General features: G+C 41.2%; 1 protein-coding gene across 1 annotated transcript in view; it reads left to right on the plus strand.

Moving 5' to 3' along the window:
• The first annotated feature begins 677 nt into the window (after positions 1-677).
• The window catches only part of LOC132535755 (ATPase MORC2-like), a 30730-nt gene continuing 18018 nt past the window's right edge, over positions 678-13389 (plus strand). The window contains 7 exon segments of the mRNA XM_060182674.1: positions 678-768; positions 2494-2585; positions 4993-5048; positions 5644-5815; positions 6167-6213; positions 6343-6414; positions 6777-6900. Of these exon segments, the coding sequence (XP_060038657.1) occupies positions 678-768; positions 2494-2585; positions 4993-5048; positions 5644-5815; positions 6167-6213; positions 6343-6414; positions 6777-6900 (654 nt within the window).

A 13389-nucleotide genomic window follows, 5' to 3' on the forward strand; every position in this document is an offset into this window, starting at 1 on the left:
CCATTCCTCTTCCACATCTTTGAATTGAAAGAGTGGGCTGGCCATATCTTCTAGAATGAAGATTATTTCTTCTGAATATGTGGATCTACTTCCTAAGCCTTCTACCTGGGCATGGATTGCAGTTAGAGTGTCTTTTACTCCTTGGAGTTCTGACTGAAGTTCTTCTTTCAAGATTTGAAGATTCTTAGTGAACTCTGTTATAAGTCCCTCTCCTGTGTGTTTTAATTCCATAGTAACATGCTCTTTTAATTCTTGCTTAAATTCTTTGGAGAGTCCTCATAATGTGTTTTCTGTAGTCTCTGAGAGTCTCTCTAAATCTGTAATTCCATGGATTTCTTGTTTCATTTCTGTTTGGCTGATACAGCATAGTTAGCTATTTAGTTCTGTTTCTCTGTTTATTTTTTGTGCTGGTTATTGATGGCCAGTAGGGGTGCTATTGTGATCTCTAGGTTTCTCTTATTGTATGATCTGTGGCTGGTGGGATGGGGTGGGGGGGGTGGCTTTGGGCTGTCTTATGGTCACAAATGCCCTGCTTTATGTTGCGTCTTTGCCTTAAATTCGGGAGGCTAAACCTCTCCCCCTAGTCAAAGACTGAGAGGTTTTAAGCCCCTGTCTCTTTTCTTCTGGCACTAGGAACAATGTTACTTGCTTGCTGTGTTTAAAGTGAAATCGTCAAAATGGAGCAGCTGAGTGCCCACCCTGCTCAGAGCTCTGATTTAACTTTGCTGTTCTTCAACCAGAGCCCCTTTTCAATCCAAACGCAGGCAAGCAAGTAACATTGTTGCAAGCAAGTAACATTGTTACCACCTGAGGCTGCAGAACTTTCAGCTATAGATTATAATTTCAGTTGTGTCTCTTGTAATTATTTGTTGTTTTGGGAGGAGAGACAATTTGGTCCCAGTTCTTCCATGGCCACGCCTCCCAGAAGTCCCTATTACGTTAGTGTTTCTTTACCAGACTATATATTTTAACAAGTACAATTTCACACTACTTCAAAGTATGCACAATGATACCATGCACACCACTGAAGTGCCAATATTCCTCTACCATGTTCTATTGGATCCCCTCCCTTCCCCTGTGGCCCCTGTTCCCCGTCATCCCCTGTTCCCCTTTGGGAACTTCAGCTCTGCAAAGTCTAAGGGTTTATTTTTATTTGGGGTTTGTATGTCTGCTTGCTTTGTTTCTTCATAGTCTGTATGAGTGAACTCATCCAGTCTTTTTTTTAATCTTTATTTATTTATTTTCCCTTTTGTTGCCCTTGTTGTTTAACATTGTTGTGGTTATTATTATTGTTATTATTGATATCGTTGTTGTTGGATAGGACAGAGAGAAATGGAGAGAGGAGGGGAAGACAGAGGGGGAGAGAAAGACAGACACCTGCAGACCTGCTTCACTGCTTGTGAAGTGACTCCCCTGCAGGTGGGGAGCCGGGGGCTCGAACCGAGATCCTTAAGTCCTTGCGCTTTGGGCCACGTGTGCTTAACCCGCTGCGCCACCCGCCCTACTCCCTCATCCAGTCATTTGCCTTCTAACTTATTTATCTTAGCATGACACCATCTGGTTTCATCTTGTGGTCAAGGGAAGATTTCATATTTTCTTATGGCAGTACCAGTATTCATTCCCACCAACAATCATATTTTCTCCACATCCTCACCAACCCTTGCTTTTAATTCACTCCAACTCTTGCCCAACAAAGCGCCAAGGCACAGAACCCAGCTTTGTCCTTCACAGGAAAAGGCTGCTTTCCTTAACTGTACCACCAAGAAGGAAAAGAAGTTGCAGTTTGAAAGTGTTTGAATAATAATAATAAACTTCCGATGAAAAGTGCTGAAGGCCCATCTAGGTCTGACAGTGTACTGCTAAGGATCACTTTCCAATCATCCTTAGCAACTATACAAATTTGGCCCTTGACTCTGATCTCTATGCTGAGTGGAAAATTTCACACAAGTAGGAGATAGTAATTGATACATGTCATGTAGACCACAGAAGGCTTTTGCAAAAGAAGATATTTAGGAAGTACTACTGAAAATATGCTGAAAGGATTGTCCAGTCCCAGGCTTTCTGGGTTGATTGATGTTTGTTTCAGCTGGTTCAAACAAAAATATATGTGGTTCATTCAATTTCACATTTTGCCCGCTGCAGGTCTTCTGGTTTTGGACAAGTGGGGTAAGCAAATATAATTGGGTTGATACAAAACATCAACCACTCATGGAAAACTTAGCAAATGCAGAATCTCCTATAGGATCAATAATACCTTGTTCCACTAAGACAGAAAACATATCCCAGACCCCAATTTCTCATCCAGAGGTTTACAGAAAGAATCAGACAACTCTCAGCATTCACAGGAAGACTGGTTAGGTAGAGAACATATTAATATTTCCAGAGGGAATATAAGGAAAGTTAGTCTGTGAAAGATTCTGCTATTAAAATGTTCTTTGTTCAAAAAGTTGTGAGAAATACTGGAAACTATTGCCTTCTCTTGGAATTTTATAGAATTTGATATTTTAAGGACCTTAAAACACCCTGCAATTAAACACAACAGCCGCAAAAGCCACATTCACACAATCATAGAGGCCTTTATTCTTGTAAAAAAAAAAAAAAAAAAAAAGTCTGTAAGCATTGTTTCAGATATGTTTTCCCATGGAAAGCGCTTCAAGAAACAATGTGTATCTTCACAGTCAGCAGTGAGATTCTTGATGCTCAGTCAATACTCTCAGAAGAACAAGGTGATCATAGGTGCTTTCATCTGGACTTAGTGTTGACAGCCACACAAAGGGTAGACTTCAGAAAGGCAGCATGGTTTGAGGCAGTGCTCATTATACTGATCCCACGTCCCTGGGTTTGAGTCTGCGTCAGGAACTACAGAAGAAGCCTAACTCCCCAAAGACAATGCATGCTCCACTCTATACAAACTTGAACTCAAAAGAAACCAAACTCAAATTCTAAAATATGTTTCAAGAAACTTTAATAGAATTCTGAGTGATTCATAATAGCAACTTCAGTATTGAAATATTAATTCTGGATGGGAGAGACAGCATAATGATTATGTAATGGACTTTCATAACTGAGACTTGGAAGTCCAAGGTTCAGTCCCCTGTACCATGCTAAGTCAAAGCTGAGCAGTGCTCCAGGAAAGAGAGAAAAGAAAAGCAAGAAACATTGTTTGCCAAAAAATAAGTCATATTTTTGAGCACCCTAAACACTATTCCTGTCATCTTTCCTAGACCAAAGTCTGCTATTCAGTGATTTCCCTCCAACCCCCTCTCAACAATTCACCTCTTTTGGCCTCAGCAAAATAGTACAGGAGGTTAGACTAGTCAAGATGATTACTAAGATTACTACCAGCCCTCTAGTCCTATGATTCCTCTTCATAAACTAATGAGTCCTTGACCTCTAGTCTGACATGGGAGGATGAAAAGTGTTCCTGTAGCAATTAATATAGTTGACTTCTAAGTTTAGTGGACACCATAGATGCCCAACGCTCCTGCCCATGCTACTTCATTTCCATACCTACCATATAACTTCCTTTGACCTACAACACTCAGTGTGGAACAGCTTGGAATAATCATAAAGTTGATGTCCCTCATAGAAGCGGTGAACCAATGACTGATAAGGATTGTTATGTAAATACACTTTTTTTATATAACTCCTATGTCACTTCATTTAAAAAAATGTTGACTTCCAGGATTGTCATTGTCACCAGGGTACGTTTCCACATTTCCCCAAGATAGGCATCAGTACATTTCACCCTCCTCCGAACTATCATCTTATTTCAACTTAGGGACCATCTCAGTCAAACCTGAGATTCCCTTAATGGGGAATCTTGGCTCCAAAGCTCCTTGTTAGGTTGGTGGAAGTTTTTTGTAGGGTCTGCATGATGGTTTGAGCTTCTGCTTGTCCCAAATTGCTCCCCCATAACTTTCACAAGCATCTCCTACCAATATACCTCTTGCACTTCTAACTACATTGCAGAGTCTTCTTCTTGATGGATCCCAACTTATGCGAGCAGTATTCATCTATGCTTTCTTGACATTGGAAAGTAGAATCAAATGTCTAAGTTTATTCAGAGGCTCAGAAATATTTTGTTTAGAGTGAAGTCCCAAAGGAGAGACCTCCCAATTCCCTCAGACTGCTTTTCTTTTGATTCTTTCTCAGCAATATTAATCTTACCATTTAATGTTTGAAAAATAATAGCATTTGATATGAAAAATGGCCACTCAGTAGGGTTTAGCTTTCTCTTTGCCAGAATAATATGCCCCCAAGTGATAGATTTATTACTTTGTGTTTTTGCTTTTTTTTTTATCACCATGGTTAAAATTGTCCTTAGTAAATGTCTAATTCTTAAGTCCCCTGCTTTTTAATTTTTCCTAACCAGGAATCCAAAATCACTAATAACATGTTATATTGAGACTTCTGTAGTTTTATAAGGCACTTTACAACCTGGAAAGGAGGCAGAAAAATTAAAGATGGACTAGATGGTGGTGCACCTGGTTGAGTACCAGGTTCAAATTCATGCCCTTGGTCTCCACCTGCAGGCCTGAAGTTTCACAAATAATGAAGCAATGTGCAGATCTCTGTTTCTGTCTCCGTGTGTGTGTGTGTGTGTGTGTGTGTGTGTGTGTTTCCCATCCCCATACCAACTTCTTTCTGTTCTATCAAATTACAAAACTAATGAATAATTTAAAAAGACAAGTAAATGAGGAAGCTGAGGTTTGTTGATGTTTAATGAGGAAACATTAGTAAGTTAATGTTTAATATGTAAAGTCACATAGTATGTGCAGACCAGAGGCTTGAAATCAGCTCTTCTGAAGCGTAGCATAGTGCATTACCTACCATATTGCCACTCAAATCTAACTCATATCCCTAAATGCACAGAAGTGGTGTTGGTTGTTTGGAAGGCTTGCCACAGATTTTTGCCACATACCTAAGAAAGATTACATACTTCTGAATTAGTCTGATGGATCTAGCCTGTGTTTTCTCCTCTCTTCCCAGTTGGGACCACAACGTGTCGTAACTGGTGTCTATAAAGACTCAGATGCTGTTTTGGTGTAAAAGGACCTCAATTGAAGGTAAGAGTGGTTTGCAGACACCAACCATGGGGAGATGAGAAATTTTAGCCTGTGTCAACAGCTGTATAGTAATCACTCATTAACTGCCCCCCTAAACCCCTGCCAAAAAACATTAAAGAAATAATAAGTAAAAATCAAATAAAATGTGTACCCAATCTTCAGTAACCTGAAATAAAACTTTTAGTCATGGTGTATTATTTTTTTTACACATTGTTGAGTTTTATTTACTAATCTATTTTAGATGTTTTTACTTTTGTTTACAAGCAACACTAAACTCAGTTTTGTTTCTTATAATGTCCTTGCCTAGTAGCGGTAATTAATGTCTGTTGAATTAAAAAATCAAGTACAGAAATATAAAATAAAACAAAATTTTTAAAAAACACCAGATGTTGTCCTGAAGTGATTGAAACTTCAGATGTCTAGGACTCACTCAAAGAAAAGTTTCCAGTGATCAAGCTTCTTGGCACTATTTCTCTTTCTTCTGAACTCTGTGTTATTTTTGGCCATTCACCACCACCTTCAGAATGCTGGTTTTAGTTTTTTCTCTGCTTTTTAATCCTGGCTTCTCTTTTAGACTCTTTTTCTTCCAACTTTCAAAAACCGCCTACTTCCTTTCCAATAAATTATCTCAGAGGAGAAGGTCTTCAAATTCTGCCATCTTTTCTGAAGGTAGAAGACCAGGCTGCACTGACAATATCTCTGGCTCGCGCAGTAGGACCAAGCTAGATGTGCCCATCAAGATGTTAGTAGCTTTCTGTTATTACCCATATCTCTTAGGTAGCAAGAGAAATTGTTCTCGCTTATGGTTTTTTGTTTGTTTGTTTGTTTACAACTCTGCTATAAACAGCCCATAAGGATGACCTTTTGAAAGTGAGGTTGGTACAGAGTTATGACTATTTTATTCCCCTGGGAGGACGAAAAGTTTTCCTGTAGCAATTAATATAGTTTTAGTTGCAGGACACTTGATCCTTCCTGAGAGAGACAGAGAGAGAGAGAGAGAGAAAGAGAGAGATAGAGAGAGAGAGAGGGAAATAAAAGAACACCTGAAGGAAACTAGATTTTCTTTTTCAAGTACACTTTTGTTTGTTTGTTTACAGATAGAAAATGAGTGCATTGCCTTTATAGGAAAATCAAAAGATTCAAGGTAAAGGTTAACAAAAGTCAGGGTATTTGCTTTTCTTATTTTTTTGATGTATTTATACAAAACTTGCTTTTCTCACTTAGAACAACATACTGGAATAATTTTCTATATCATTAAACATTTTTCCTGAAGGATGTCCCATGAATGTGCAACATGTGCTACATTGTATGAATTAACTCCTAATATCAAGATACCTGCTAAAAAGTATGCATGACTTAATTGCCAAGTGGCAGAATTTCAAAGCAAAAATATTTTGTATTGGTTTCTGAAATCTTTGTAAAGGTATATCAGGTAGAATATCTGTAACTGCAGAAACAATATTTCTACTGAAATTGATCTAAGCACTACAAATTTGATTATGCCATGTGAGAAGTGCAAAGGCTTTGGTAGTTCAATATGCCACTATGAAGACAAGATTATGCAAAAAAAAAAAAAAAAGAAGAAGATGAATGAATGAATGAATGAATGAAAAAAGGAAAAGGCCATGCCTTCTCTCCACATTGCATATTGCAGCAATCAGTATTCCCTTCAGACTGGTTCCCTTGATCATAAATTGGTGACTGCAGTTGTGGGTACCCAGACATGTTAACTTCCAATGGAATGATAGATGCTTCTTTGGACAAAGGAAGCATTTCCCTTCAGATCTCATTGGTTATAACTGGATCAAATCCTCTCTGTCAATGGGAAAAGGTTTGAGTATATCATGTTTGGTTTGGTTTGACACTATTTCTACAGTTGGGGATAGCAATATATATTTATATATAGCTATATATATATATATTGTTGGGTAGGTAGCTTAATCAAAATAAGGCATGATAAGGGAGGAAGAAAATGTTGGACTAAATGTTAGCTAGTGCCATGATCTGGATTCCATAGAAACAAATTCTGAAATGAGAATTTGAATATAAATAGATTATCTGGAAGGCGACCACAAGAAATACTATTAAGGGGGTAGGGAGCTAGTATAGGAAAATACATGGATTAAAAGGAGTACTTTGGAAACAACGCAGATGTCCAACAAGACATTGATAGTTAAAGAAGTTGTGGCAAGGCTGGATGGTGGTGCATCCAGTAGAGCAAATACACACACACACACACACACACACACACACACACACACACACGAACACCCAATACCACATAAAACAATGCAGCGAAATATCTCAAATCTATAATTTTGTTAAATATCTCATCATTTCCTAGAGGTGTGTAGTAGTTCTTTGTGTATTCATGCTACAACTTCTTCTCCTACACTTTCTTCTTTCCTTCTGTCTTTCTTTTTTCTCTTTCCTTTTCACTGGGGTTCTCACTGGGGCTGAATGCCTGCACTACAAATCCACTATCCCTGCAACCGTTTATTCTTTTCTTTCTTTTAGATAGAGACAGAGAGAAACTGAGAGAGAAGGAGAGTATAGAGGAGGTATGAGAAATAGCGACACCTGCAGCACTTCTTCGTTGCTCACGAAGCTTCTCTCCTGCGGGTGGGGACAGGGTGCTTGAACCCTGGTCCTTGCTCATGGCAATGTGTATGAATCCTAAATGGACAACACAAGATGAATCCTACCTAGATGGACCATAGTCTATCACAGCACATTCAAGGATTCAGTCACTGACTAATGTTTTCTAGGAAGAACATGGCCTCAAAAGCTGAGGTGGGTCTTGCATTGCTAACACTTGGAGAGCATCAACTAACTATGCTCTTTGCAGCTGATCCACAGTTTCTTTCATGAAAGGAGGTGAAGTATTGCAACTCCATAGGTCCTACAATGTCAAATAAGGAGAAGCAAGGAGACTAAGAATGTGCACACATATTAAGGGGGTTTATAGGTGATCCCTATAAAATCTGGCCTGGGATCTTGGGCACACTTCAGTCAGGCAGTGGAGATTACTCGTGGCAGGCAATGGGGACCTCAAAGACGTAGTGATTTGCCAAGAAAATGCCATGCTAGCTCAGCTCAGTTCCTGTTTTAGCACCACCAGTCTGGCACACAAGGAGAATACTGATGATATACTATAACTAGATTCAGTAAGACAGTTATAAAAATCATTTTATGGGATGGGAGAGGAGGTATTAAAGGGTTCAAGAGAGAAAAACAAAGGGTGTGAAACAGTAACCTAGAGTATGACAGCAGTGGTTCTCTACCAAGGCTGCCCACTGGAATCAACCACAGAGCATTAAAAAGGGAGATTAGCATCCAAATCCATCCCACAGAAGGTGTAATACAGGCAGCATTATTTTTTATTCGTGATTTAATAGTGACCTACAAGATTATAAGATAACAGGGTTATCGTTGTAGGTCACAGGTAATAATCTACAACACTCCCACCACCAAAGTTCTGTGACCTCACCCTCCCAAGGATAACCACCATAGTTCTCTCAAGGGGTTGACCATATATATATTTCAAGTTCGTATGTTTCAATTCTCTATATTCCGTGTGAGTAAAATCATGTGGTAGCTGTCATTCACTTCTTTACTTATTTCACTAAACATAATTACCTCTAGTTCAATTTATTTTGTCCCAAAGGACACTATCTAAACTTTTTAATTGCTAAATAGTACTCCATTGAGTATATATCCTATGACTTCTTTTTTTGTTTATAAGACTCAAATGAGTGATTTGTATTCCATTATTAAGAGGTTTTCCCCCCTTACTCTATCTATTCCTCATAGGGTTTTTCCCTAAATATTTTAAACTTTTAATTAGGGAAATAAAAAGGCACATAACATAGAAGCACATGGGCCATTGGGAAAAGATCTTTGACTTCATGTGGAAGCTGATGCCTGTTCTTATTAACTTCTAAGGCCCTGCCTTCACTTCCTCTCTAAGCCATTCATACACCTATTACAACTTGCAAGTGTTCTTCCTTTTTCCTCTTCCCTTTCAGTCAATAGAAACAGTGCCTGACTTCCTCGGGTGTTCTCCAGATTCTCTCCCCTCTCATCTCAGTGACTGGGAAAAAACAAAGGTTCCTGGTCACAAGCGTTCTGAGTCCCTTTCTGGTTGACAACTGTCTCCCAGATTTCCTCAGTGCTGAGCCACACAATTTTTCTAGATAGTATGGATTACAATACTGCACTTTATGGGGCCAGCCACTAGGGGTCCTGCCCACCTCCCCTGGCCGTTGGGGAGATGGAGGTCAGCGTGGTCACCCAGTATTGCTGGGGTAGCTCCACGTGCCGAGGGCAAAGTGCACAGAGGGACAGGGCAGTCAGCTCTGGGAAAGCCTCAGTGGAACAATTCATTTATTAAAAGGAAAAGCAGGTAAATATATCCATAACTCAGGGGTAGGTTGAGGTAATCATTAACCCAAACATAGAGCAACACAATGCATAGTCACATTTTGACCAACAGACTATTTGATCACAAGTAAAAGATTGCAATACAAGGTTTGGTCACAAGCTTTACAATGTACATTTTCAGCGGAGGGTGTGGAGGGGTTGGGGGGCAGGAGCTAGGCAGCTGAATAATCAGGATGTTCGTTGCCAGTTTTAAGATTAACCGCACACAGTAATCCATGGCTTTTAATGAAAGAAGGAAGAGGGGAGGTGGCATGTGTAGAAAGGTGCCCATGTCTGGGGATCCAGCCATCATAAATTCCAGAGACCGGGGGGATCTGCCCTTGTCTCCACCCTAAGGGAGAGTTGGGGGTCAACCCACTTGGACCTTATGGAAACAACAGCCTGGACTTTCTGGGACAGTGGACCCCACTCTCCAACAGCACACATTTCAGTAACACATTTCCAGACTACATCAAAAGTATACCACTGTGGTCTGGGAGATGGCTCAGTGGATAAAGCGCTGAACTCTCAAGCATGAGGTCCTGAGTTCAAGCCCCAGTAGCACATGTACCAGGGTGATATCTGGTTCTTTCCCTCTCCTCCTTTCTCATTATTAAAAAAAAAAAAGTATACCACACCATACCCAGCACCAAAATTCTATTTACCATTCGTACATTTTTTTAAAAAAATTATTTACTAATGAGGTGAGAAAGAGACAAAGAATCAGAGCATCACTATCACCTTTGCAATACTAAAGATTGAACTCAGGACCTCATGCCACCTCCCGGGCTAACCATCCACAAATTTTTAACCTTCCAAAGAATATGGGATGATCTCATTCATTCATAGGCAGAAGTTGAAAAATAAGAACAGAAGGGAAAACACAAAGAAGAACTTGAACTGGAGTTGGTACTGTACCAAAGTAAAAGACTCTGGGGGTGGGGGTGGGGGTGGAGGTGGGGTTCAGGTCCTGGAAGACAGAGAGGGACCAAGTGGGGTTTTAATTATTATGTAGAAAACTGAGAAATGTTACACTTGTACAAACTATTGTATTTTATTTTACTGTTGACTGCAAACCATTAATTCCCCAGTAAAGAGATTAAAATTTTTTTTTTAATCTTCCATTGTTTCTGAAATTAGAAAGCACCTTGGAGGGGTCGGACAGTAGCCCAGTGGGTTAAGCGCACATGGCACAAAAAGCAAGGGCCAGCGTAAGGATCTTGGTTCAATGCCCTGGCTCCCCACCTGCAGGGGGTTCACTTGACAAGTGGTAAAGCAGGTCTTCAGGTTTCTTTCTTGCTCTCCCCTCTCTGTCTTCCCCTCCTCTCTTGACTTCTCTCTGTCCTATACAACAACAATGACATCAATAACAGCAATAATAATATAATAGCCACAACAACGATAAAACAAAAGGGGAAAAGAAAAAAAAAAACACCTTACATTTAAGGTGTAAAGAAACCTTAACTGAAGGAGTTATAATGAGATCCTTGCTGCATATGATTGAGAATTTGGCAACATGTAGAAGGGAACAGATCATCTGAGGAGTGTCATTGCAACTGTATATTGACTTCATATTCCTAGTTTTTACTAGGATGAGTCAGCAAATGCTAAAAACTGCTCTGAATTTTTTTTTCCTCCAGGGTGATTGCTGGGCTCGGTGCCTGCACCATGAATCCATCGCTCCTGGAGGCCATTTCCCCCCCTTTGTTGCCCTTGTTGTTGTAGCCTCGTTTTGGTTATTATTATTGCCATTGTTGATGTTGTTCATTGTTGGATAGGACAGAGAGAAATGGAGAGAGGAGGGGAAGACAGAGGGGGAGAGAAAGATAGACACCTGCAGACCTGCTTCACTGCCTGTGAAGCGACTCCCCTGCCAGTGGGGAGCCGGGGGCTCGAACTGGGATCCTTACGCCAGTCCTTGCACTTTGCGCCACATGCGGTTAACCCACTGTGTCACCGCCCGACCCCCATGCTCTGAATTCTTGATGCATATTTCCAAGATCTAAAAAAGAAAAATATGTGGCAGGGTCTGGTTGACATTTTGTATTAGTATTGTTATTAATGATTTAAGAAAAGGTATTCAGTGTTTGGTGACAAATAATTCAGTTTGGGTTTAAAATGAAACTATAGTTCCAAACAAAGAGTACATGCAGGCAAAACCGGCAGTACCTTGTGTTGCAAAAGCAAAAACCAAACAAACAAACAAAAACACCTTCTGGAGACAGTAACCTGTATTACCCTCTTCCTGTGCATTCTCTGCCCCAGCTAATGCAAACATTAAAGCAAATTTGGTCTCTTTCTCCTATTCTTGAGGATGAATAAGACCAGTCAGAAAACAAATACAGGTGATGGTAGAGTCACACATTTTCATGAACAAATACCCTGGCTAAGCCCCTGAGCCACCACATGGGAGCACCTACAGGGGGGAAGATTTAGGAGTGGGACAACAAGAAGAAAGAGAGAAAAGAGGGAGGGAGAAATGTTGTATGCTTTACATTGGGTTGTTCTAGCTCTCCCCCTGCCAAGAAAATTGGTTCAGTCCTGCAAGTTTCGCGGGCCTGCTTGTCCCCGCCCCAAGGAACCCCGAGAGAGTTCCAGAGTTGCAGAGTTTGAGAGTGCTTGGCGCCGCCACGGGGGAAAGAGGCAGCAGAGTTCTGTTTGGTGATTAGTTTGTCTTAGTTTATAAATCGTTGTTCTTGAATAAAGAAATACAGCTTCCCTGCCCAGCCGTATGTCTCTAGCCTGGCCAGCTGGAGCCTCCGAATTTTAACAACAAATGGCACCCACGTGGACCTGACCTGCGCATTTCTCAGATAAGTGAAGACAATTTGGCTACCTATGTACTATGGCTTTCTCTTCTGCTTGTGAAGAGATCTCCAAAGGCCTCTGCCCTTTCTTCAGGAGACTCTTTTGCTGTTTCTGGAACATTTATCTCTGGACCACTCTGTGGTTTCCACTCGCTCGGGCGCACTCAAAACAGCCAGAAGAGTTGCGAAGAGCCAGCGGGCAAGAGGCAAGGCGCGGAGCTGCCTTTTCCACCTGCGCCCAGACAACCCCCACGCGCCATGCCCACGCAGCCACGCAGCCCGCAAGAGGCCGATGCCAGCACGCAGGAGCCCGATGCCACCACACAGGAGCCCGATGCCAACACACTAGAGCCCGATGCCAACATGCAAGAGCCTGATGCCAACACGCAAGAGCCTGATGCCAACACGCAAGAGCCCGAGGCCAGCCCACAAAAGCCGGCTCTCCACCGCATGGCGCAGGACACTGGACACGTGATCCCTCCACACTGCTCAGCCACTGCAAGCAGGGCAGCAGATATGACAGGGCCATGGAGCAGGGCCGCGGCAGCCTATCATGGCCACCAGCCCTGGGCACCTTGGCCCACGCCTTCTACAAGGCTGGCCCGCCTGCCCTCGTGCTATGAATTCTGGAACGATCCCGGACCTCCCGGACACCCCGGGCTCCCTGCCGAAACTGGACATCCTGGCCGAGATCTCCAGCTTGGGTCTGAAGGCAGACAAGCTGGAGTACACAGAGATTTGTAAAGAGATCACAACCTGCAATTCCTAGAAGTGGAGCTGTGCAGGAGGCCACCTCCAGATGATGAGCCCCCCCAACAACTAAGACAGTACAGATTTAAATTCGTGTTTAAAATGACATGTCTTCATAACAAAGGTTTCTCTCCTTGTGTATTAATGACCATGTTTATGTGTATGTTTAAAGTTTGGTAAACAGTAACTTTAAGGCTAAATTCTTACTATTCAAAGTTAAATGAAAAAGGTTTTCAACGTAATTCTCATAAAGATAAAATTAACTTACATTTAAAGTCTGAGGTAAAAATTAGTTAACAATCAATATATTTTAACTAAGTTGGTCTAAAGACCTGTGCACA

The sequence above is a fragment of the Erinaceus europaeus genome, chromosome X, assembly GCF_950295315.1.
Source record: "Erinaceus europaeus chromosome X, mEriEur2.1, whole genome shotgun sequence".
NCBI classification, from domain to species: domain Eukaryota; kingdom Metazoa; phylum Chordata; class Mammalia; order Eulipotyphla; family Erinaceidae; genus Erinaceus; species Erinaceus europaeus.